Here is a 27,782-nt window from a genome sequence, read left to right on the forward strand (position 1 = left end):
ATGATTCCTGGAGATAAGATTGGTTAAAGTGCTGCTTGGCTGTGAGACTTGAAGACTTGATGAACTTCAGCATTCCAGCAGTTTCAGGAATCCAAATCTTCAAAATGAATTATGGAGTTTATGGAACTGGACTAGAGATTCATTTTCCATTTAAGGAAATAATCTGGAGATTTGAGAAGCACTTTGACCTATATTTCAGTATTCTTCAAAATGCAGTTGTCTTTAAAAATATTTTAACTACTTATCTTTCCTGAAAAATATAAATAAAACCATATCTGTTATGATTTTGCTCTTAAGAAAGTAAAATCCAATCCTATACTCCTTAGCTGTCTTAGTTTCCAGCAGGGTGGAGTTAGGAAAACAGTGGATGGAGTGTTGAATAATGTATAGTTGCTTTATGAGTAAGTTAAGCAGAAATATAAAGGAGAAAATCACACATTATTGTAATGCATTTTTTTACTCTTTTTGAGGGAACAGCAGCTGAGATTAAAAAAAAAAAACAAACCAAAACAAATGAGCTATTTGTGCAGTTACTGACAGCAGAAGGAAAATTATCTTACAGAAAATTTGGCCCAAATTGTTGTTTCTTCATGTGCCATGATGATTTTCTGATTTTCTTTAATTATTTCAGTAAGTGTTGATAAATTCCTTGTGGTAAAGTTTAAATAAATAAATAGCATTTTCTGATAGGACAGTGGGTATGAACAAATCAATAAATCTGAATGGAAGGATTAAATAACCTTCACTAGCCCCTGGAAACCCTCTGATTTTAGTCATCGATCCAAATTATATTCTAAAACTTTTGAACTGTTTTTTAAGTTGATTTAGTTATGTTCTCTTGCTTCATAAAAGTTTTAGTTTCAAATTAAAAAAATGAAATACCGAAAGGATCTTTTTGTTGATTTGGAAGCTCTGTTACAGAGCATTTCAGAGTTAATAGAGCATTTCATATTGCAACTGAGGGTAAAAATCTGCTTTCTTTGAGTATCACTCATTGCCCCTTTTCACTATCATTCTGGGGAGTGAGATGATTTGTTTTCTTGGGTTTTTTTTTATCAAATTGTGAAGAAAAAGAGTTTTCCATCACCTAGTAGGAAGTTTCATCAGTTCTTCACTGCTTAACTGATTGAATTTCTGTTGGCATCTTGCAGTTCTAACAAGAAGGAATGCAAACTCAGCCATTTATAACCTTGTCCTTCCTCAAGAAGACTGAGAGTTCTCTGCTCTAAGAAAAGCCATCTAGGCTCCTGACGCCAGATTGCATGTACTCCACATGGTGCATTGGCTAAACCCTTGCCTTTAAATAGCCAAGTACTCCTCTGTAACTGTAGTTGAAATACTGCTTCACAGCTATCTTGACTGGAATAGGATCAGAAAGTGAGGAAAACAAATCCTTGGTGATACACTGGATTTTTCACTGTGCTTTGTTCTGTTTGTGAAATGAAGATAAAAATGTCCCATGGTAGTACATGAAAGTCAGCCTGAGCTCTTTAGGTGGAATCAAAGCTAGGATTTCATGTAAAGACAGGGAGATCTTGGTCATGAGTTGGTTGAAGCTGACATAGTTCTCTAGAATAAGAAGCAATATGTAAGTGCTTTCTAAATGGAACAGTTCTTGATGTTCCATTATCAATATTAAGAAAAAAAATTTAATATCTGTAGGGGTAGATGGTTTTGAACCAATGCTGTTGGAGCTGTTCAGAAATACTGAGATCTCTGTGTGTGATACATGCATTTTTATGAGACATTTGTTTGTTTTGACCAGTAAAAATAAATCAAGTCAGTTACTATTTAATTCTGGAAATGTCATGATGAAATGATCTTGGAACTATTCAATGATCATTCAGCTATTCAGATTTGGTTCCAGGGAAGACTGGAAAGGTTCATGGAAGAGTAGTTTATATCAAGCATAGAAAGCCCTCAAGCTGGACATGCCTTTCAAGGCTGTTAGAGTATTGAAGGAAAATTACTTATATGTTAGTCTTGTTCATTTATACTCTTCCTTGGTATCCATTTTAGCCATTTTTGGAGATACGATACATACAAATGGACCTTTGGTCTGAATCATTATGTTTTTTCTTATATAGCCCTTGAAGTAATTAAACACACACTTGTGCTTCAGCTTTTCATTAGATTTGATTAAACATTAATGCATTTTTGTGAAATGAGCCCTGTGTTTATCACAAACACTATCTTAAAGAAAAGAGATTAAATCATATGGCTGAGAAGACATGATTGAATCATATTGATATAATGAAGAGGTACACAGGTCAGATGCCACTGTGCAAAGCGTTGGTAAAGGCCTTTTAAGACCAAGTGCTTTACATGGGGGAGGTAATTGGCTTAGTTGGCTGTATATTTAAAAGCTGAACTCAGAGGAAGAAATTTTAAGCTATAAAATTTTTGTGCAAAATGTGAGCCTGTTTTTGTTTTTTTACGCCTTATCCTGTTCATGTCTGACCTGTGGGTTTTCTCCCACTAGACCTCTGTTTAAACATTCCCCATATTTGAGAGCAGCAGCTGGGTAGAAATCACTTAGATTCCTTATGTCGTTCATTAACCACCACAAAGATTTCTGCAGAGGCAATCCTCTTTGTCCAGTGTACACATTCATGTTGGATCTACTTCTAACTAATTTAAGACCAATTGGCTTATTTGCAGGAAAAAAAAAGTAAATTTCGTCAAGTCCAGAACTGATGCTTATCTTCCTGATTGCTGTTTCTGGAAACCAGTTTTGTTTTGAATGCAGGTGGATACATTGGGAAGAATGAGTCTAACATTAGTAAGTTGCAAGTAAAAGTTGGATTCAGTGAAATAAGATTTAACTGATGTTTTGCTGGCAAGTCTGTTGAATCTGTTAATCACATTGAAAATTCTCTCCATTATCCAAAATTATTCAGTGTCTTCCTTTTCTAACTCCATTTAGTCTGCAGTAATCAAGGTTGAACTGTACCTTTGAGGAGCTCTAAAAGCAATGGTATGATAAGTGTAAAAAGACAAAATGTTCTTTGTCCTCATTAAAGATTGTGAGCAGAGTGTTAAATAATATTAATGGCCGGGATTGTCAGTACTTAACAGTACTTTCCTAGTACAAGTGATTTTATTGATCGATACAGTCTCAATGTAACAGGGCAGATTATTCTACTGATTTTATCGAAACCTTAACTAAGTTTGTTAGTGTACCACGTATCTTTAAATAGATCTAGATGATGATGTAGATTAAGAAAAGCAGACCACCATCCATCTTTTTTTGATCGGTTAATAACTTAAATCCATCATTGCTGCAACCAGCTTTTTTAAGATGCTGTTGTGCATACATGTTTCTTGGGTGGTAGAGATACATAGCTGGTTTTAGATGGCTGTGGGTTTTAAAGAAGTGTGCTTAATACATGCAGGATTGGGTATTTGTTAAGAGGAGGCAGAAAGCAAAGGAAAACAAGAAAAAAATAATTCTGTAGGTAATTTAAAGGAGAGCCATTTATTAACAGTGTCTCTTTGCAGAGGTGTTTCCTGCAGAAATATTCCAAGCATTTTTCAAACAGGCTTAGGAAAATTACCTGGTTTATGTTTTAGGAGTTAAATTTTTTGCTTTTCAAGTGGTACTATGTTGTGGTTTATGATTCATATTTTTTCCTTCATCTACAATAATCTGTTTGGTTTTGCTGTATAGGATTGTGCTGCATGAACGCTCTCATTTCACTCTTACATGCTAGAGCTAATAAAAATAAATTTTACTCAGTTAAAAGCAGAATTTATGTTAGAAGTCCTAAATGGTTTAGAAATCATGTCTAAGTGCTTGGTGTCTTTTCATTATACTGTATATAATAACACTATTGCGTCACATACTTTCACCCAAGTTAAGATGAACATCAAACTATACTAACTATGCATTTCTGTACAGTGAGAAACAGTCTCTGTCATGACCTGCATATGCTCAGAATAACTGAGAGATATTTTTAGGGGAAAGAAATTCTTTGCCTAAGATGTCACAACCTGATAAAGCAGAACTAGGGATATTAAAACTTAAGTGCTGGTGCACAGCTATATTCACTGTAGTCTACTGATGACTAATTGTTCTATATCCATGATTGCTTCTAGAGCAGTAGAAAGTGTGAGATACTACTTCATTTAGCCATGATGAAAGAAAAAATGGTCACCTTCCTTACCCTGAAGGCAACCCTTCATTTGACATGTAGGCATTAAATTTTCTTTTTCCTTGATAAATATTTCATATATTTGCTTGAACATCTTCGGAGTGGAAAAAAAAAGAAGTCAAAAAAATTTTGTCCATTATAATAAAGGGATGAAGGAGAGAGCTGTAATTCCTGCAAAGAGCCTTTATAATCACCACTTGAAGTATGGTAGACAGTTTCTTTCGTCCTTTTCATTGATCTACAGCATTTTAAATGCATTTTCATTTCCTATTCTGTGTTGGTTTACATAAGCTAATACTTGCTTTTTGGTGTACAAATGACTATTGCTTTTTTTAATTGGACTTTTAAGGCAAGTTAAGCCTTAAGGGCTTTTTCTTCAAAATTAATCTGTAAAGTTACTTAATGAATTGCCAGTGAGTTCACAAAGAAGTGAATAATTCTGTCTTTAAAGCAGGATTTGAATTTGCAAGTAAGACATAGGCATGTTTGGAGGTGAGAGGAAGAAAACATAATATTGAATGTATGCTGAATAACTTAATACCATCCATTCTGTGCTTTGGATGAAGACCTGATTCTGGAGGAAAAAAGTACTGTGGGGTCATACGACATATGTAAGCAACAAATAAATCCTTACACATAAGGAAGTTGAATAAAAGTTTGATCAATAATCTTAACCTGGCAATTCTTTACTTTGAAGTGTGCCATAATAATAAGTTTAATGTTTTTATCTAACAATGTATCATCATAGGGTTTTACCAGAAAGATATTGAATTTATTTAACTCTGAATTCTTGAGCTTCTGCTTATAGAGACGTTGCAAGGAAAGAGCACAGGTCAGAAAAATTCTTTACAGGAAGGGTTGCTTAAGCAAGAAGTTAGACCGTCAGTAGATAGGGAGGTGAAAGGAGGAGGAGACAACTAGACTTCCTCATCTAGGTTGTGTGAAAGTAGTCAGTGAGCCTTCGCCTTTGGTCTTGCAGTAAATTGGACTCCTGCATTAGATATAGTTCCCTTGTGTGTCTTTTCTTTTCTTGGCTTCCATGCAATCTTTTCTAAAGGAAATGTTGAAGGATCTCAGAGTGAACTAAGGGGACAAGGTCCTGTGCTCATGGGTAGCTTATTATCTTCTGCTAACATTGTCTGTCTCCACACACATGAGTATTTCTTGCCTTTATTTCTCTTTTCATCTGTTTATTATCTCTGTAATCTGAATATAATCTGGATTTAGTTAAGTGTCAAAAAGTTAATTTTACTTGACTGTGGGTACATTTACAAACAAATATCACTGAATGATGTCGAAATTTATGATTCTGATAGGGATTCTTCCTGTCGACTTTAAAAACATGAACATTAAGAAACTTTCATAGAACTGCTTATCATAAATACTATGAATTATATATAAGAAAATCTTCAAGAAGTATTGATAGGAAAATTATTTGGTTATGCAGTTTCTTTTTAATTTCTCATAACTATTGTTGTCTTTATCTAATATAATTTTTCTTCTATAGGTGAAAAACGTTTGAAGAAACAAAGCATGAAGTAGAAGTAGAACCTTTAATTTCATTAGGCATGTTTTAACCGGTGAAGATTAATGTATATATCTCTTGCTAATTCTTTTCAATTACTCAGTTCATATAAATTCCCAAACCTTGTTAATTATGCTGAAGTCAAGTGGTAATTTTTAACAGTATTTCCACAGCTAGGGAATTTTCCTGGTCTAACCTTGCCCTCCTGTAGAAACTCTCAGCAGATTAGGTATTCTGACTCTAGTCCATTCATTTTCAGCACAAGCCTAATTGCTGCCGACTGCCTGCCACAGGTACCCTGGTTATCGTACATTTAAGGGATGCAGGTTCTTCTGAGAACAAATAAGGAAAGATTAATTGTTTGTTTTGTTTCATCCCAAGAGAAATGTGGGAGCTTAATCAAGAAAAATAATTTCTTCTGTTGATTTGGCTTATTTGTGGAAAGGGATAATTGTATAGAGGCAGGCATAGAGCTATGCATTTTGAAAGAAATTTTGCTATTTACCTTCTTGGGAGGCAAAGATAGAGCAAAATGAATGTAACACAGCATTGGAATTGATGGGGATGGTTCACATTTCTCATGGTAAGTAATTTGGCTGCTGGGCTTTTATTTGAACCAATATTGCTAGGTGGTATTGTCATTTGTTTTGTTTGCTGCTTTGGATGTCTAATCAAGGAGACAATAGTAGGGGGAAAAATGCTTTTCCAAATTGTCCTTAATTGCTAGAGCACAAAGTGAGCTAAACACTCTGGTATTTCCAATTAAAGAACTTGTTTCCAGCAAGTACCATTAAATCTATCTTTCCCAATCTGATAAATAAGCTATCAAAGAGTGGAACAGATTAATTGAGAGCAATTAATTCAAAGCTCAGTATAACAGTCAGAGTAAACCTACGTTATCAATGAATGCAAATTTTACGTAAAGCGGTAAGAAGCAGTCATGCAACAAAATAGAGTTGCAAGTAACCACTAAGCACAAAGGAAAATTTTATTTCTGATATAGAAATTAGTCTTGTTTGTTTCTCCTCACAAGAGAAGCACTAAAAGCCTTTTCCTTTCAAGGCGTCGGTTGTGGGAGTGTCAGATTGTATTTGACACCTCTGTTGTGTACATTTCTTCTTGAACATGCTGCAGGAAATAACAGATAGACATGGGAAAATCTCAGATCCTACAATTCAGAGCCAATCACAAGATGCACTCCAGTTGCATCTAAAGTTCAAGAAAGCTCTGCTTACAGTACAACATTTGTGTTTGTTACTGCCTAGTACATGGTAATCTTGTAAGTGTGGTCTGCTTCTCTTAATAACCAGTAACCCATGTGTCTGATAAAGACTTAAGCCTAGCACGTTGGATTTTGGTTCCTCTCTAATACAGGTGGGTGTCCCTAATTATACATATCTAGACATTTTTGATGGATATTCTTTTCTTCCAGCTATCCGTGCACACCAAGTGGTATTCACCCATGTGGTATAAGCATCATTCTGCACGTGGGTCCTCTAGATATTTCTCTTAATGACAAACAAATGACACCTGGATGATCCTCTTAACTGCCTGCCTTTTGAGAATGAGTGCATCAGCATGAGGAGGAAGCCTCTCTGTCACCTTAGATGTCAAAATAAATTTATAGGCTTTGAGTATTAGTATGTTCAAAGAAGGTATTACCTATTGGTTCAGGTGTTGATATTTGCTGTGTATATAAGGCTTTGGAGTGATAATGTTCCATCAAGAAGAAGGCAGGAGAAGATACACATGGTCAATTGCACACTAAACAGGCTTATTTTTAAGTCAGTTTTTACAGAATTACATTGGCTAGGTAAGTTGTATTGCTGCAGTGCATGTTGGCATCAGTCATGTAAACTGTCAGCACAAATACACCAGCTGCCACAGCTTTTGAAACTGCTGTCTTGGAACAGCAGTTTGTGTGGTGCGTCCATGGCCTTTACAGCAGCAAAGTGGCTGGAATCTGCTTTTGTAGAATTACAGTTCTAAAATGGTTGGATAAAAATCTTATTTCTTATGCTGTTGCAACCCACTGGCTATGTCTATTCTAGGAAAATGAAAAGGTCAGTGATAACTTTCCCAATAAAATGTTCTGAGAAAATGTCATTCCAGTTATGTGTATCTGACTGTGGGAGTTCTTCCTCCATTTTTTTGTGTCTTATTTTTTTGTATCTCCAGAATATCATCATCAGTAGGGAAATACAGCAGTCATAGCTGTGCTAGTATGGTATCATATCAGCTCATGAACTGATGATAACAGACATGCTGCAACAGACATAGCACTTTGAACACAGGTCATTTACAGTATTTTTCTCTAAATCCTTGCTGCCAAGTCATTGGGAGATCACAGTTGTATTCTGAGTAACTGTGGTTTTCTGAGCAGTTTCCCTGTAATGTTGGCTTCTGGAAAATGTTCAGAAGGTCCCCAAGAAGTCAGGAGGAAGTTAGCCAAGTGAAACCTCTCCCAGTTTTGTCAGGTGTCAGGGCATCCAGATGTCCAAGTGCAGTGTTCAGCATGGGATCAAGACCACACACCTGGTTCAGTGGGGAAGATTCCTAATGTAACATTTCAGAAGCACTCTTAAAAGTAACAGGAGATTACAGAGTAGCAAAGACCACGCACAGGATTCATAATCACAGCCGCCAGCTTTTGGGCAGCTGTCTTTACCTTATCCAGTCCGATGGTTCTCTGTATGTGGACTCGGTCAAGGTCATGCAGCGATACATGCTAATAGTTTTGAACAGCAGCAGTCATATAACGTCAGGGTTAGGAAGCAGTTTGCTTTTTTGTAATGACATTGTATTTTTTTATAATTAATCAAATTCAGATAAGTTTAATCATGCAACCTTAATTAATTATCCAACTTTAAAAGCTGGAATGATGAGACAGGATCTGCGAAAGTAATTTACCATAGGATATTGAGGTCTTTTTGTTATATTGGAAATAAAGGTTGGTGGGTTTTGTGATGAATTTGTGCTCTAATAATGCAGGATGCTATTGTTAAATGTGGTCCAGTGCAGATGCTCAGGAACAGTATTATTAATGTAAAAGTACAGACAGCTCTGAAGTGCTCTACCAGCCAGGGCTGGCATCTCAAAAAAATACTGGATGCGGGGGGAAAAAAAAAAAATTAAAAAAATCCCAATTGCTTGAGATGAATCAGTTATTTAAGTCAAATTTTACAAAATGGTGATGTTTACCAAGGAAGTAAGAAGGAAGTCTGCCATTTACCATTAATTGATGCTGACATATGGGGCAGATGGAGGAGCCAGGTTTGTTAATGTGTGGATGGACAGCGCATTATCTATCATCACAAGTAAATCATGTTCACAATATAAATTATTTTTCTTGTAGTATATTTACTAGTTATAACCAGCATGTTATCATATTTATATTTGTATGTTATCTCAACCACTACATTTTTATATTTACAGCAGATTCTTTCAACTTCATATGTCACTGCCCATCTTCCCACCTTTTCTTGTTTTGTTGTTTTTTCCATGAAATTTAATTTTGTCCCCTTGACTGGTTTATTCGATCTATGTATCACTCATAGTGTTGTCTTTTAATGATCATGTATTGAAGGATACCTCTGTGTCCAGTCAACAAAGAAAGCAAGGAGTTTTGTAGACTTCAGTTCAACTATAGATCCTTTCTGAACCCTTATAGTATATCCACGCTTTGATTTCAGGGTGCCAGTTCTCAAGCGTACTTGCACTGGTGGCATAGTCTCTTTCATTTTATTGTCATGGTATATTTTATTACCATAGTCTCTTTTATTTGCTTATCATGGAGCCTAGAGTATGATTAAGCTCGCTGTACCACAGTATTAGAGTATTGTTCTGTCCTTGCATTGAGGCACCAAGAATTGCGACAAAATAACAATTTAAGATTAGCTTCAAATGCAAAGGCTTATTTGTAGAGTAAACAAGAGCCTTTGGGGACAGAATACCTGTGCAACACAGTCTTTTTGCAAATTCTTCTGGCATGGGAAACCCAGAGACCAAATATTGATGTCAGAAAAGACTAATAGAAGTAAAGACAACTGCTGTCTAGAAATGCCAGAATATATGGTTCATGAATTCTTGATTCTCAGTTCACTTTACCGGCCAAAATAAGTAGCTCTCCAGTTGCTAAGTAAGGGACATCAAGCAATTGTGAAGTGTGAAAATAGCATCAAAACCATGAGATTATAGAGAGCAGTTTGGCGTTTTTGCAGTATTTTCATGTTACAGTATTTTTAACAGAAAGCCGGGCAGCTATATTACTTCTGTTAGGGAGCTAACTTGCAATCTTGTTTCTCCTTTCTGGAGAAGTCATCCTGTTTTCAATAACAAGAATATGGAGAGTTTTAACCAAATTAGAACGTTGTCTGCAAAATGACTATGCTTTGATAGTAGTACTATGCTGTGATAGCAGCTTGACTGCTGCTGCTTTTCTGCCATCAGCACCACAGAAGTAAATAAGCATTTTCTGAACAAGTTAGGATGGTCTCTTTTCACAAGGAATTGCATTGTTCCTCACCTTTATCAAGGACTTCCTTGCTAGTAAGTTTTGGGAGGGACACGTGTCAAGGAACAGAACTATAATGAAGTACCTGTGATTGAGCAAGGATTACTTTGCTCTGTTAATTCTGTAAAAACTTGTCAGTTTGCCACCCAAATAAATGCCTAGAGTGCGTAAAACATGGAGCAGAGTGACCTCTGGAAGAAAATCAATGGCAATTCATATTTCATATGCCTATAATTGCTTGTGAGAGCATGGCAGCAGTTTGTTTATAGAGCAGCTTGTTCTACCAGGGATTGTCTCCTGACTTTTTCTTCTTCTCAGTGGTGATGCCTCTCATGAACTGTGAATCACAGCCAGATGCAGCAATAGACAAGTTTTTTTGGTGGTGATTTTTTGTTATTGTTTTCACATTACTGTCTTCAGAATTGCTGCACCATGCTCCGTTTGAACCAGGGCACTAATCTATAGTCACAAGTAAATCGTGTTCACAACTGCTTCCTTGGCAGACTCCTGAAGCTGGCTTTTCCCTTCTTTTCAATATGCAAGGCTTTATCTTCTGTGAAGTTATCCATTTGCTAGTGTTTTAACCATCAAACTGAATCCATTTTGTGGCCTTCATTTTTAAGCAATTTGTCAGAGAGAAGAGGAATTCTCACAGTCTGGTAATTTAAAGACAGAATTTTGAAAATACCTTTTTTCCCTCTGCTTTGCTTTGCTTCGGTTTTTTCATTTTTTTTAAGAAGCTGTTGTAAGATTTGTATCCCCACTGAGGACCTAGATGTCATAGGGATAGAGAAAATGCCGCTCACTTTATGGATTACTGTTAGGTCAACAAAACTTTGGCAGCATTGATTAACTTGACAGTGAGTACAGCAGTACATTTATCACTTATGGCTGTGCTGTAGAAAATCTAATAAGAGGCAAACAATTCCCTTTAGAGCAGTAACAGGCTCACTGTGGCTAACGGTGCATGCACTGGAAATTTCTGACTTTAAATTATACCCTTGCTGCTAGTTGGGTCATTGACTCAAAGCTACTGCGCTTTCACTACTATGTTCTGTATTATTAATTTGATCAAAATTCTTTTGGCTTCTGTAAATGTGATCAAACCGTATATTGGAGTTCATGTAAACTCATAAGCTTTTTTGAAGAAGGCGTGCAGAAGGAGCTTGATCCAAGCTTCATTATGCAGAAGGGGCAGCTGCCTGTTATAACTACAGATGTTTGGGGTCTTACAGTGCCTTTTCTTTCAAAAAAGTCTTTTCTTTCAAAAGAAAAATTTTGAACTGTTGCTTACAAATTAGCCTCTAACTCACACATTTAAATAAACCCAAAACCCAAACCTGTCTTACATTTAGTAAGTTTCACTGGTTGGTCAGAAGGACCTTTTTCATATTGTGCAAATGTGTGCTTTGTTAATTACCAGTAATTACCTGAAAAATTTTACACGGGTTGATTTATAAATATGTTCTTCCAATTGTCTTGTTTTTGTAAGAATTATGAGAACCAAACAACGAACAAGAGATTTTCTGTCTCTCCTGTGTGTAAGCTCTGCTGCTTGAGTGTAACTTAGTGTTTGATTCTAATCTGATCATGAAATGATATTTTATTCAGCTTTGCTTGGCTTCACCTTAATAAATCTTTTCTAGAAGTCTATGAACAGTACTTTGGGAAGTGTCTTTGCATTGCAAATCTAGAGAAGAACGGGTTTTTGGTTTTGTTTCTTTAAGTCCTGCACTTGGTAGTTCTCTTAAATGGAAGCTCTGCATATGACACTCTTCTACAGGAGTGTACCAAGCTTTTTTTCAGTTCAAATAACCAAAAATGAGTAAGGGCCACATGTCTGAATAATTGTGTTTTCTAGGTACAAGCTGGAAGGAACAATGAAGAAAATGCAGTATTAAGTGGAGATCAGATCATACAGTGTGCAGCTACATTTGTGGCTTTATCTTTGTGATATAATCTGCAAAATTGCTGTTCAAATGAGGGAGTAATTATTTTTTTTTTAATTAGCATATATGGCTCTCTAGAGTAGACAGCCTTTGTGAGTAGCAATTGTTATTTCAAGTATTTTGTGTTATTTTAGGAAACTGTTTAAATTGGAGGGTTTGTTCTGCAGTATCTGTAAAAATGATGTCGTTTTCTTTGTTGGGAGAGAAGTATTCTACTTGAATCAATTGTCAGGAGGCTTAATGTAATAAGGCAGTTTGTGGTCTGACTAAAAGAAACACTGTGCAAAAGAAATTCCCATAGCAGTTTGTTTTTAACAGAAAAACTGAGTTCACCTGAAACATAAATACATTGAAAGCCAAGACTTAATAAGGTAGACCAGTGTTAGAAGGAAACAGAGTGGGTTGCTGTCCCAAGTATGTCTTGTAATGGCTGCAATTTAACCAGGTATCTCTGTTAATGATACTAGACCTCCATCAACAGCATAAGAGCAGATTCTTTGCAACAAATTATCAGGCAAGCTGAGGTAAGTACTCTCTGCACAGTCAGGGGAAAAAAATACAATTAAAACAGTGCTTCCTGTTTACTCTTTTTTTTTTTTTTTTTAAATTTGCAGCATGAAGTTGTGTTTCTCTTACTGCATTTTTAGAGGCAAGAAGACACATTTCCACACTTTTTCCTGGGTTCATACAATAAAGGAGTTACCCTACTGCCTGCCTTACTGAACAGAGACCTGATATTGATTAACTATCACACTGGCATCAGAACTACTCTTAGGATTCAATTTTTTTGTTGTTTTGCATATTTTATTGATCAAAACTGGTAAATGAGCATCAAGCGTGCAAGAAGACGATGAATTGTTTACTTGCATAAAATAACCTTTCAATAAGGGAAGATGCATTGCTCACACTTTTGGTGCTGTTCTGCTGCCCGAAGCAGATGGCATTCAGCTGCTATTGATTTGCTCCTATAGTTACAGAGCAGCATGTAACAAGGCATGCTCATTTCTCTGAAAGAGAGGTGAGGGGTTTTTGCCAGGGTGTCACTACTGAAAAAGGAAGGACAAGGCATTTTGAGGGTTGTTTGGGGTTGGGGTTTTTGGCAAGAAGTAAAAGGGGAAACTTGCAACTTCTGTTAGCAGTTCTGTGCAAACAAAAAGCAAGGTTTGTGTGCTTGTGGAGAAAGGCAGTTACTTTGTCTGGTTCTAGCACTTCTGGTAACATTAATTCTCACTGCAGATTGACTCTTGTGAGCAAGCAAGTACTTAAGGTTGTAAAGAGCATCCAGAATTTAGGATCAGAGGCTCTACGCCATGCTTCTTAGTTGATGTATTTTTTATTTATACCTTTTTTTTTTCCTCTGCTTGTTTAGAGACTGTCAACTCCTTAGCAAGACAAAGTCATGCTGCAGTATGCTGGGCTTGGTTCTGCACACAGTTGATTTCACTGATGAGTAAAGAATTCAATAATTTGCTGTTGGATCTCTCCTGTAATGGATGTGAGTGGGAAGAGGAACAAAGAGAGCTTTTTCTGGAAATTTGAAAGGGTATTTAATGCAAAATTTTGGCATGAACAAGATCTTTGACAGATTTTAATGAAAAGTACATATATGATAAAGGAAGGTTTCAGTAAATAGAGCATAGGAATTACTGTTTTAAGACAAAACATTTTAGATAATTGAAAGTCTCATTTCTGGAGGAGTAGTATGGTGGGTGGTACAAAGAAGCGGGGTGCAGTCTTCAATCAATCTGGTTTAACACAGAAGTAACCCATCTGTCAAGGTCCACATGTGTGGTAGTACAAGAATTAACAAACAGCCTATTGATGACAAAACTGGACCAGTTAAGTATTCTGACAACACATATTAAAGTCTTCCTTGCCCATGTGACTGTTCTGCAGTGACTTACTACTGCAAGTGCTTACTGTTGATTTTTGAACAGTCTTGAGCATCTTCCTGCTTTGATGTTGTTTGGCAAAATAATTTACTGTTATGAGTGCCCTGCTATCCTCCAAGTCATTTGTATTGTCTTCCTTTTTAATGAAAATAATCCATGAATTATGACCACTGACAAAACATTCTTACAGTGTAGTTAGTAGCTAGGTATTCATCAAGAATTTAATTTAAACGTGCATGTTAGTGTCTGTTAAAAAATGTCCTACTTCATCTGTTCAAACTTCTCTTCTCTGACATTGATTCCAAGTTGCCTGTGTAATTTATGAAATGCTGTCTAAGCTTTTTTAGTATCCATATGGTTAAGATGTCACTACATCTCAACTGTTTTCTTATGCTGCTTCTGTAGTATAAGCAGGCAAGAAGAGATTGTCTGAGCCTTTGACTTTAACCTGTTGGTTTCAGTGTAGTGTAGAATTTCTTATGAATGTTTTCCAAAGAGAGCAAACCTTGTTGAATTTCTCAGAAAACTGATGCTTCTGAGTCAATGTCTAATGCTGTCAGCACAGCATTTACTGCATTGTTCTAAGTTGATTGTGTCTTGGTCTCCTGTGGTGCTAGGGAAATGTTTAAAACGTAAGAATTATTACAAACAAAAGGTAATTTAATATGATCTGGAAAAATACGTGTTTTAAAACAGGTTTTTCTTTGCTACAGTGGTTCTACAAGAAAGCCAGTTGCTTTCACAAATTAGAACAAAGACATTTATACTATTGTTCTATTCCTGTGGTATCTATTTATACTGTTAAGACTGACTGTGGTTTTCCTCAGCCCCCCAGTCTCTCTCATTTCTGAGTTTGTTACTGACCAAAACTTAGTTTGTGCTTCTCTGCCTTTGTGTAAACAACAACCTCATTAACTACAGAATTAGGATATCAGAGTAAGATGTTAGTATATTAATACTTTGTGGGAACAAAACAAAAGAAAAAAACCCACAGATTTTTACCTCACTTTTGCTGCTAAAGGTAAATAAATGTCTTGCAACTGCAATGTGTATTTTCTTATTAAGCTGATTAAAATGTAATAGACGCTTCAGAGGTTTTAAAATTAAGCTTACCAGTTTCCTTACAGTGACTCTTCCAACATTACAAAATAGCCTAGAATCCTTATTCAACACCACATTTTGTGCTGAAAGAACTACCAACACACAAAGCAAAAAAAAAAATAAATTAAATCCCAAAAAAACCTCACCATATAAATCTAAATGTATTTGGTCAGCTACGTTACCCCTTGTTACCTCTGCAAAAATGACACTGTGAGTTTACTAACCCCAGGTGCAGCGAATTCCCTATGCTTTCTACATTCTCTTGTTTGGACTTTGGAGTGGGTACCTGCTGCTTACTCTAATTAGCTTCAAAGGGAATGTTGAATCATTTCTCAAGACTTTACTGTGACCCAAAACCTCTGACAAAATATCAGGGAGACAAAATAAGAAGTTATTGTAGAGTTGAATAGCATTTTATTACAGTATTTTGTGGAAACAGTGCAGATGAGAAGCCAACCCTCTTGATTCCTAGATTTTTGATACGACATTTGCATGCAATTAACCTTCTTGTGGGAGAGCAAGACTGAGAAACTTGGTTTTCATAGCTAACTTCCTCAGGCTTCATCACATACCTGACTCTTTCCTTGTTCCCAGCAAAGCCAGCAAAATTAGAGCTGTGGGATGGTTTTTATGAAGCAAAAAAGAAGTGAAAATGCTATTTCAAGGCTAATCTTAAATGTTTCAGTATTGTTCTGGGCTTTTTCAAGCTGCTTTATTTGACCAAAACCACATTATCCAACCAAAAAGATCAAGATCAAATTCCACATAAGTGTTTTAACAGAATAGTCTGTGACATTATCCAGAGATTGGAGGCTTGGGGAGACGAAGAGAAAGTTGGTCATCATGAAGAGCTACACCTCTGTTTCTCTGTTGAGGTAATATTGTCACGCTTGTCTCTGAAGAATGGAGTACAGCTTAGTTCTTTAATTGCTGCCTTCGGGCTTGCTCATAGTTTTTCTTCTTATAAAGGACTATTTACAAGCATAGTAAATACAGTAGACAGAAAATGCGGCAGTGCAGGAAAAAGTAGCAAACATTCTGTGTAGAGATAAGTGACAATTTTCTTCAAACTCTTCTTTGAAATGAAACATAATGAAAGGAGAAAAAATACTTCTATATATTTCAGTATGTCTAGAAAGTAAACATGCAAATACAAACCTGCAGCCATTCTGCAGCCAAAACTGTATTCCCTGTCAAGCAGCATTTGTCATGAAATATGAATTAATATATCTCACAGTGTGACTACGTAAAACATCTAGCAAATTGAAATAACAGTCATTTCACTTCCATTTGACATTCAGAAATGTATTTTCTCTCAGATAATTTGTATTCAGTACAGGTAAACCAAGGCAAATGGTATCTGATTCCAGGTAACATCTTAAGTTTTCTTAAAATATTTGTTGTGTTCCTTTAACTCTTTCCTGATATCTTTGTTTTGTCCTAGTATTATTTGGCTTTGCAAATCTTTGAGGAATGTGTGTATTTCTAAAATAAAACTCCTCAGAGTTGACAACAGGGAAGAGGTGTTGGATTTTCATCCCTGCATCACCCTTTTTGTTTCACTGCCTGCAAGTGGGGATACTGGCCACCACCACCAGGTCAGGCTCCAGCTCAATCCTCTGTTCCTGGCAGTCCTTCACGTAGGATCCACTAAGCAGAACAGAGCTCCCATGTCTCTTTAACAGATCTCCACTCTCTCTGCTACTGGGAGAGGGAGGAGGTAGAGGGGCTGTGGGTGCATGGAAGCCAAGTTACCTTTCACCATGGAGTTCTGCTGGTGAGAACTGACAGGTGGGAGCAGCCTCTCCCAACCACCTAAATGGCACAAAGGATGAGGGAAATGGAGAGAGGAGAGAGTGAGTTGGCCATCTTCCTCTTCTGGGAGAGCCATCTGCTACTGTGGACTAGTACGATTAACCATGTAACTCAGCTGGCATAGCATAAAATAATATTTGGAGCAGATTAGACCAGAGATTTCTCTGGAGAATAGCCTGCATCTGATAGCGCTCAAAAGCCAGTACATGAGGAAGAATAGAGAGAACATGCTTTGATAATTCTTTCTGAATACACTGCATTTCCATGCATTTTCAGTTCAATGAATTCCTCTTCCATCATTCTGTGCAGTCTCTCCTTTAAACAAACACATCTTTTAGCATCAGCAATGTCCTGTGGCCCATGATTCAACTACCTGTTACATGAAGAAGTCTCTCCTTCTTTCTAAATCCTCTCCTTTTTCATAATATTAACAACATATAATAATGATTTCTAATAATTTCTAATAAGTTTGTCATAATTTTTTTTAAGTTCCTGCTGGATAGCAATCTTATCTTTTGAGGGATACATCGTACCCCCCAGAATCTTGCTTCTCTGATCACTAATGGTCAATCTGAAGCCCATCATTGTTATTTTTTTCCAATATGCACCACTGCGGGCTGTGTTCTCATATCCTTTTTTTCAGGACTTGTAACTACTTACTTACCTTTTCAAGGATCATGACTGTTCAGTTTACCTTGAAGTCTTTGATGGGAGTCTTTGTCAGAAGTCTTCTGGAAATTAAGGTAGGCTCTAACAACAGGGCCATATTTGTGCTTCTTAATCCTGTCAGGCATTGCAGGAAGTTTTGAAATAGGACCTCCCTTACCAGCAGCCCTGTGATCCAGAGTATTTATCCTCATAAACTTACTGCAGTTGTTGCTGACGTCCCTGCTACAGGTGTACCAGTTTATAAATCCCCAGTTCTCTTATGGGACTTCCTTTTTTTTAAAATATTTTTTAGTTTTTTAGTCTTCCAGTTCTAAAACTGCCATAGACAATATGGTGTAGACCAGTGGCAAATCAGATAATTAATCAATGAGTTTCCTTAGGGAAGATACTGTGTGCTGCTGCTGATTTGTTACTGTAACAAGTAAATATTCTTCTCTGTGGCTTATGGTCTCAATTAGAGTCATCCTTTCATGAGGAGCCCAAGAAAAAAAAAGAAAAAAGGAAGAAAAAATCTGCTCATGGCTTGGACCGGCATACTCTTTGTCTGAATGGGCTGGCCCGAAGAATGGTGGTGAATAGAGTTAAATCCATTGGTGGCTGCTTGCAAGTGGTATTCCCCAGGGCTCAGTACTGGGGCCAGTTCTGTTTAATATCTTTATCAATGATCTGGGTGAGGGGATCCAGTACACCCTCAGTCAGTTTGCACGCGACACCAAGTTGAGCACAAGTGTTGGTTTGCTGGAGGATAGGAAGGCTCTGCAGAGGGATCTGGACAGGAACAATGGGCTGAGGCCAATTGCATGATGTTCAATAAGGCAAAGTGCCAGGTCCTGCAGTTGGGCCACAACAACCCCAAGCAAAAAAAAGATTAACCCATTTCCAACCTGCCTTGTCTCCTAGGTCAATTCCATCTGCCAGATGTCAAGAAGGTTGTGGCGCGGGGATCCTGAAGGTCTTTTGTTTTGGGTGGCTGGCTTGTTTCTCTATGCTTCCCATGCAACACTATAGGCTTGAGGAAGAGTGGCTGGAAAGCTTCTCAGTGGAAAAAACCTGGGGCTGATGATTGACAGAGCTGAACATGAGCCAGTTTGTGCCCAGGCAGCCAAGAAGGCCAACAGCATCCTGGCCTGCATCAGCAATAGTGTGGCCAGGAGGACCAGGGCAGTGATCATCCCCCTGTACTGGGCACTGGTGAGGCTGGACCTTGAATACTGTGTTCAGTTCTGGGCCCCTCCCTACAAGAGAGACACTGAGGTGCTGGAGTGGGTCCAGAGAAGGGCAGCAGAGCTGGTGAAGGGTCTGGAGCACAAGTGTGATGAGGAACAGCTGAAGGACCTGGGGTGTTTAGTCTGGAGAAGAGAGGGCTCAGGGGAGACCTTATCACTCTATACAACTGAAAAGAGGTTGTAGCGAGGTGGGTGTCACTGTATTCTCCAAAGTACCAAGTGATAGGACAAGAAGAAATGGCCTCAAGTTACAACAGGGGAGGTTTAGTTTGGGTATTAGGAAAATGTCGTCACAGAATGCGTTATCAAGCATTGGAACAGGCTGCTCAGGGAAGTGGTGGAGTCACTATCCCTGGAGGTATCTGAAGAACGTGTAGACACTTGCTCGGGGACATGGTTTAGTAGTGGTCTTGGCAGTGCTAGGTTAATTGTTGTACTTGATGATCTTAAAGGTCTTTTCCAACCTAAATGATCCTATGATTCTAAGAAAGGGTCATCTCATTCTAAGAAGACAAGAACATGCACTAAATCCCAGTATTTCGAGAAGCATTCTTAGGACAGAAGAACACTTGCAAATTTGGAAAATCTGGAACTCACATTTTCAGTTCCGGCTTTGTTTGCATTGAAGTATGTATTTGTGATAGTCTTTAATTATCTGATCTGGTACTGTTGCAGGTTTTTGCTCCTTTATCTCGTCTGTCCTCCTCAGTGCACAAGAGCATAGAAGGAGGGCAGCATCTGGTTGTGAGAAGCCAAAAAACTTCCAGTTTCCAAACTTTGCAGGTGCTTTAGTTTGCAACCTGAATGTTGGAGGGGAGGGGGTCATTTACAGTGTATTTGTATTTAGTTCCTTTAAGCTTTCAGAAAACATTACTGCAAGTGTTAACCTCTTCTGCTTTGCGTATTGTGTACTGTGTATTGTAAATGTGTTTGCTTTTTTCAAACCTTCTTCCCCTGTACTCTGAGGAGACTTTTCCAAGCATACCTACCTAATTTCTTTACCATCCTGGACCTACTGATTGATATATGTGTATATTATTGTCTAAGGTATTCCTGCACCTGTTTGTTACCAGCAGCATTATTGACAGGGTTTTAATTACTTGTTAATTATCCATTGTCTTAGGGTTCCATTGACTTTTAAAAAACACTTCAATTAAGCCATTTTAAAATCAACGTTTATTTTGGTGTCTTTTTTGTCATTAATGGATCTGTTTACTCTTTGCACTACTTTTAAAAATAAGTAACTACTGTTACTTATTTTTAAAAGCCTTTCTTGTTCCTACTTTTTTTTTTCTTTTTGATATCATTAGCTCATCCTGCCCTTCTGCTTCTTTTCCTTTTGCTCTGTTGATTTCTTCATTTCTCAGTGAGCTTTGTCTTAACCTCTAGTCCTTTGAGCAGTGTCTCAGGAAATTATATTGACTGCTTCCTTTCATTTTTATTTTTCAAAGGAACTGTAGTCTGTTGCACTTGGTTTCTAATCTTCCAAGGGTTAGTCTTCTATTTTCCTGCAGAGACATTCACTGTTTGCTCCCACTGCGTTACATTCCCAGTTTTCAAAAAAAAATTTGATGTTGCATTTTTCACATCAAATGACTTATGTTTGTACACTTAGCCTCAAGTCAATTTGCTCTCCACTTAGTAGTTAAATATTAGTGAGAACTTCAAAGGCATAATTAACTAGCTTTCTAACTAAAGTAGTGACTACCTTAAAACTTAGTGGGTAGTAACTTCAATGAAAATTACTAAAGTGCTTTAAAGTTAGGTTGAATCGGGCTTAAATAAAAATGTTTATAGCTTATAGACACTGTCAAAAATTTCTGCATACATATTTTCAGTGATGATCCAGCAATCATATAACTTACGTGGCTTCTTTTCCATCTGGTTCATTTATCCTCCGTGTATACTGAGAATGCTGTGATAGATGGATTTGTACTCGGGAGATACCTTGCGAGTTTTAAGCTTAGTGGAAGTATAACAAATGAATCTGAAAGTTGGTGCAGGAATTTTTCTACTCCAGTCTTGAGGTTCAGAGGTGCAATTCCCCTCTGTGCCTTTTTTTACTGTTGGCTTCCCTTTGATATGCAGCTTAGGAGTGTTAGCTAGCTGGTACTTCACATGGAGCATCACTTCTTTATTGTTATTTGTGTGTTTGCATGCTTCTTGTATCTTTATGCAGAGTTTTAAGCATGTTTGATAACCTGCTGTCTTGAAAAACTGCCCCATCAGTGCATATTTCTAGTAGAAATGAAAAGTAGAAATGCCTCAGTACAACTTAAGTGACAACTTATTTATATATAATTCCTGTATGAATATCTTGTATGAATAACCTATAACAACATCCTTACTGAAGAAGGAAGTGATTTCTTCATAGCTCTTCACAATAGGTAATACAAAACATTATTGTGTCTGCTATGACTTCAAAAAAAAGGAAAGCTGGCTATTAGAAGTCTGGTTCCTTCGTCTACTTGGTTTTTAGTTAATGTGTTCTTTTGGTAACTTTTTTATCATTTCATGGGACTTCAGGAAAAGCAGGTTAATAGAAGAATATAGACTCTAAAGTGATCTAAAAGATGTGGGGTTTGGTCCCAGTGGAGACTGACACTCCAGACTACTTACTGTAGCTGGAATGTACTGATTTTCTTCTCCCCCATTTTAGCTGACCACTGAATTAGGTATTGTAAAGCATCTTTCCCTGTGAAGAGAGGAAAAACTGTCATGAACTTTTTCACATTAACAGTACAGCATTTCACACTAAACCTGATTGAATGGAAAAGTCTGTAAGGACTCTTAAAAAACCTTGTAATTCAGCTCTGCTCTCACATTTTTCACTCTCCAACAACTGTTCCAGCAACCTTGAGAAAGAATGATAGGTAAGAATGGTAAGAAATTGACTTTTAAATCTTTTTTCTAAAAAAACACCACCACCACCAAATAATAAGAATAAGAATAAGAATAAGAATAAGAATAAGAATAAGAATAAGAATAAGAATAAGAATAATCTGAAAAGATGCATTCCTGTGGCATGATCTCCAAAGGCTAGCAAAGTGGTCTTGTTCAGGTTTTCAGCAGGAAAAAATCAGTTACTCTTGTAATTGGCTGATGAGTAGGTTTGGACCTAACTAGAATGCCAGTGTTCGATTTTGCAGTGTCCTCTGTGAAGATATGTCACCATTTACCCTGGCTTTAGTGACAATTTTCTAAAAAGGAAACTCATGGGAAATCATTATACTGTTTATATGTCTCCCTTGTTGGAGAGCATTATCCTGTGATATTTTAGCACTGTTTTCCACTGCATGATGGCATCTAGGTAAGGTTAAGGCAGAACAAGTCCCTTTGCAATTTTGTGACTATATTTTACTTGCTGAAAGAGAAAAGATAACCAACAATTAAGTATTTCAGATGTCACTGTAAGAACATGTGCAACTAATCAATTACATCCTTAGGGAACATGATTTTATAAAACTGATAAGGTAGAAAAATTGATATTTCTGTGATTTGTGTTACATAATAATGATTGCACCCTTTCGATGAAAAAGACATTTCTGCTGATGTAAATACCAGGCTTTCCCTTGTGTGTGTTGTTTTGGGTTTTTTCCTGAAACGTGGAGTAGTTCATTAAAGTGTGACAGTAACAGATAAACACCCATTACGATTTTGTAAGAAAATATGGTGCTTATTCTCTTAGTTTAGCTGAAATCAATGAGTTTGAAAAATGTATTTCTGGAGTCATTTCCCAAATCACTTGCCAGAGCTTGTGTTAGGTGTTTTAGTTTTGGAGGATTTTATTTATTTTAGGAAGGAAATACACATGCTGGTTTTGGCTTTTTTCTTAAGTTACTTAGCGCTCTGTGGCCCATAATTGAGACTCATTGCTATGGTCTTGATCCAATTCAGATTAATTGGAAATTCACATTACAAACAAACTAATTGTGAGGTTTTATTTCTTTGAAAATATCTATCTTTTATGTTTCTGATTGCAGGTTATGGTTATATTTACAAAGCAATGATGTATATTCACTTGAACAAACGCTACAGTTGAACATGTCACATCATAAATTATTGACAGTAGTTTAGAGACTTTACCCTCTGGTACCTTTTCTGCTCAGCTATTATTTAAAGATCATTAAGTTTTCAAAATACGTATTTCTTACAAGTTTTCAGTTAGACATTAAAAATCTTTCTGTTACGGGTTATACCAGGTAAATTAAACCAATTATGTTAACATTCATTTCTGATTTAAGGGTATTTTTTGAACAACTTAATTAGGAAGCTGAGAGTGCTTTTGTTTTTCTCTGGACATCCACTTTGGGCCACCAGCAGATGTAGGAAATGCAGCTACACAGACACACCTAATCCAGTAGGGCTGGGATTTGAGGTTTTTTGGGGGGGAAGAGTTCGGGGGGGTTGGGGTTTTTTTCCTCATTTGCTTGGTTGGGGTTTTGGTGGGGTTTTTTTGGTGGTTGGTTTTGGGTTTGTTGGGGTTTTTTTGTTTGTTTTGTTTTGTTTTGTGTTTGGTTTGGTTTAGGGTTTTTTTGTTGTTCTTGTTCCCAAGGTTTTTTTTCTTTTCCTTTGGTTTCTACCATATATATTAAATGGCTGGATATACACTGGCCCTTTTTTATACGAAAGCAAATGAAGTTAAGCCAGAAAATAATTTGCCCCCTTATCAGTATAATTAACTTGTACATCCATTTATTTTTTAATTCCTTAAAATGCATGTCACATTACATCCATTGCAAAATCCTCCTTTGTCCAATGCAGTCATTCCTACCTTCATAAAATTCTGGAAATGACAGAATTCCCAGTCAACAGAGGCAATATCCAAGATACAGTACAGTGCAAATTGCCTTTGCTTCTCTGCAAATTCTATGTTTTCATGTTTATTGATCACCAAAGCAGAATTATTGACAGTTAACAAACTATATGGATTAGCATACTAAACCAGATGCTATTTTCCTACATCTTTTTCTGAAGTACACTTGGTTGGGGCAGTGTCAGCAGGGCTTGGGTTGACTTGACGCATGTCGTGGGGAAAAAAGAAAAAACGAAGAATAAGATATTAATCTGGAGTGAGTGGAAGTAGAAACGAATAAGAGCTGTTGGGAGTTTTCCTTTTATACAGTGATGTATCCTTCTCTTCTTCCCTAACAATCACCATTCTGTTGAGCAGCCTCAGCAGGCAGCTCAACTTTTGGAAGAAGCTGCCAGTAGGTGTAAGTACGAGGTTGCATGTAAGCATTGGATGCCCTTAAACATCTTTATACAACTTTTTTCAGTTCTTCATTGCATGTGATTATTAAGATGATTTACTTGAACAAACAACATGCATTGTTATGCAATTCACACACCTGAGTATGCACCCACCTCCACCCCTCCTTCTGTGTATAACCTGAATGCAGAACAGGATAAATTCTGCAGCAGCAGAGTGCTCACTTTGCAGAATGCAAATGGAGTGGCATTTTTTAATGCAGCATCTTCATACAGAGGTGAAATGAAAGGCTTAACACTTGCCAACATTTCAGACCTCCAGGTTTGTTACATCCACTGAAATCTAGAACAGCAGAGTTCAAAAGCCGCCTTTTTCCTCGGTTGTTTTTTTTTTTTCAGACTTGTTAGTGATGTCCTGAGCTGTTGAAGAACTGTAGATTCTGAATTCAGATTTGTGAATGTAACTTAAAAAAGAACCAGTTCTCAAATATCTTTGTTTTCAAATGTGTTCCTCTCTTAAAGTCTGTGCACATCTCATGTAATTTTAACACTAATTGGGTATTCATTACACAAATCACCAAGCCAATTGCTATAAAATCTAGATGAACTTCTAGATGTCTCTTCCAACCTATTTTTTTTTTTTTGTAATCTTGTAATTGTATATATTCTGTTGTGTCTCCCTAGTGATAATTATAATGTAAGAGAATACACACACAGGAATATGTTACTGCCTGAATGTAAGCAGAGTAATGCTTCTTCCCATCGCCAGTCTTGTTTCTTTTCTAGGTTTGTTTCTTCTAACATAGGGTGTGAAAATGATCGGGATAGATGTGGATAGCTTTACTTGTGCAAGTTGTTTCATTTATAAATCTAGTGAAGTTTCTTCCGTGCATACATCTTCTCTGGATCAGGCCATTATGAAGGAAGGCTTTTTAGCAAAGAGCTTGTGGCTTTCATTTGCATGTGAAGTATGTGTGTTATCAGAATATATGGCAGTATGAACAGTAAATAAATAGGGGCTTAATCTTTCAGGTGAGACATTGGTTGAATTTATGAACTAGTCTGTTTGCCCCATGAAAATGAAAGATCAATGATTGGTTTTGGTCTGCTTCTTTGAAACTGTCAGAGATCTACTTTTTCCTTGAAGAGTCATTGTTTCATGGTGAACATGCACTTAAGCATCTCATGTATTTGCTACGTATTTTTAAATGTACTTGTAATTTACTGAAAACTGTAAATCATCTCATCAACAGAAAACAAAGGAGGATGGAGTCTTCATGTCACTGCTGTGGAAGAATGTGGCAGGTCTAGCCAGCAGCTCTTTGGTCAGAGCTCTTGTCGCTAGGAGTCACAGTGCAAATAGGAGTATGTTGTAAGCTCATCTGTCAAACTAAGCAAAGAGTTTCTTTCCCTTATTAGCATTTACCAAGGCATGTGTTAATAAAATTGCACCAAGTGGAGACTTCAATTTTCCACTGGTGTGGCAGACAGGAGTCTTCTGTGAGGCGAACATAAAAGCACTGTGTTGTAGCTGATTTATGTTTTAAATAAACAGGATTTTATTCACATGTGAGTATGCCAGTAACTTAGTTCCAGAATCAAACCTCTCTGCTTGAGAGGCATCTAACTTGGCATCAGTGATGGCAGGTGAAAAACAATGTAGTAGCATGAGCTGAAATTTATTTATATGTGATTCATTAAGAACTGTGGTTTTCCTACTGAAGTACTCCAAAATAGGTGTAATAAAAGTGAATAATTGACAAGTGTCGCAAATGGGGAATGTTTTGCTGGCTTAAATAAAAGTGTGCTATATCTAAGATGCTAAGAAATTTTGGGTTTCTATTGTGCCTTTTTTCTTTATTTTTTTACAGACAGTCATTTTAGAAAATGAAGAGCTCCCTAAAATATTTCTTGATTTCCTGAATGTTCGCCATGTACCTAGCTTGCCAAAAGCAGAAAGCTGTGGGTAAGCTCTCATTTACTGAAAAATACATGGAGGCCAAAAGGCCCATATTCACTCAGTGCTGATCCAATTCCATTGACTTAAAATGGTCTTGCTGCCAACTCTAACACTGTAAAATAAATGGGCATAAGGTTCATGTTGAGAATGTTTATATATCCCTAAAAGGTGGTAAAATAAATCCAGACTGTCCAAAGACACAAGTAAGGTTTCATGTAATATTTTTGGAAAGGAAAGGAGAGTTTAGATGAGAAAAACATGATTTTCTCATAGATCTTGAAGTATCTACTGAAATGTACAATACTCATAAACACTCACTAAAGTTGCATAGAAAGCCTTTGCATGTGTCTAATGGTCATAGTAACTGCACAAAATAGAAGTTCATTCTGTGATCTCCCTCTGTGTGTTTGAAAATGGGGTCTTTCACCTTTCTGATGACATCAACCCAAATGGCCCCATTGCCTTTCTGTTGGGAAGGGTTCTTGAGCAGGGTAGGAGAAGGGAATCTTTGTATGATTGTAATGACTACAGAATGTAGTAATGCATAATGACAACAGAAATACCCCAAACAATGTAAGTGGAAGCTCTGTTACCATCTGCAGCTGTAAGCTTTGTAGGGAGAGTAATTTCTTTTGCTATGCAAGCTGACATAGTTGGTAGTCCAGCAGCATTACCAGAACTTGCTCCCCAGAAAGCTACATGGCTCTTTCCCACTTCGAGGGAGGCTGTGTGGATCTGCAGTGGAGAGGAAGCAAGGTGAAAAAAGTGGAGGTAATTTTGAGACCCTCTCTACACTCAGAGGTGTCTGGCCCAGGGCAGTCTCCAGAGGGACTGAGAAGCTTACAGACTTGTAGTTTCAACTTGCAGTGAATGACCTCAGCCAATACCTTCAGTGGGACTGTACCCCAACGCTTCATAAACAAATACATACACATGTGAATCTGTTTCAGTAAAATGGATGCTGTCATTTCCAAGTAGTGGTTGTTGTAAAAAGATACGATCTATCTCCCACATTCATTCCAGCACATGACCTAATGCAACTACTGAAAAAAATCCTCCTTTTGATGGTTCCTAAAGGATTTGTTTGGGGTTTTTTTTTACTAGAGAGTTAATTTTGTTTAACCAAAGTTTCTTCTCACTTTACTTGCAGCTCTTTTGATGAAACAGAATCTGAAGAATCAAGGTAAGCTTGATGCCTACTTTTTCTAGGACACCAGATTACAAAACTACTTGAAATTATTAGTCTTTACTGTATTTGTTCAGTGCAGTTGACAAAATGGTTTAGTATTAAAATTAGATGTGTTTGTTAAATATTATGGCTAGTTTCATCAGCTGTGGTAGATCCATCCATCTGTAGTGTGAATTGAGCATCCTTTTCCTTTTATTGAGAAATTCCTTGCAAAACCCTAATAGAGTACTGCTAGCTCTAAAATAATTTCTGGTAATGTTTTTACCCATTGAAATGTATTTTGAGTAGCAAGAAGATTTACCAGAAGGAATTAGAGGTTTGGGTTCTCCCCTATGCATTTGACAGGGCCTTGTATGTACCTAGTTGAACTACTTGGCATGCGAACGTACAGAGCAGAGGGAAGAGGGCTGGTGGGGGATGTCTATACTCCCAGGATGGGAGACAGCCCTGCGAGGGGCTACCAAGGGCAGTGATTGTAGGTGATCTTGCAGCCTGCATTACGTCAGGCACCAGGGAGGTCTCAAAGCCAGCTGCTAGCTGCCCCTCCTGCACACAGCCCCTTTGCCTCATCTTCACAT

At 37.2% G+C, this 27,782-nt stretch overlaps 1 protein-coding gene across 1 annotated transcript in view; it reads left to right on the forward strand.

The window, feature by feature from the left end:
* The window catches only part of SNX24 (sorting nexin 24), a gene marked incomplete at its 5' end in the record, with an annotated part of 44,477 nt that overhangs the window by 11,580 nt on the left and 5,115 nt on the right, over positions 1-27,782 (forward strand). Inside the window, 2 exons of the mRNA XM_010020819.1 lie at positions 25,927-26,021; positions 27,166-27,198. Of these exons, the coding sequence (XP_010019121.1) occupies positions 25,927-26,021; positions 27,166-27,198 (128 nt within the window). The remainder of the gene's footprint in view (positions 1-25,926; positions 26,022-27,165; positions 27,199-27,782) is intronic.

Source organism: Nestor notabilis, unplaced genomic scaffold, assembly GCF_000696875.1.
Source record: "Nestor notabilis isolate BGI_N333 unplaced genomic scaffold, ASM69687v1 scaffold4228, whole genome shotgun sequence".
In the NCBI taxonomy this organism is placed as follows: Eukaryota; Metazoa; Chordata; class Aves; order Psittaciformes; family Psittacidae; genus Nestor; species Nestor notabilis.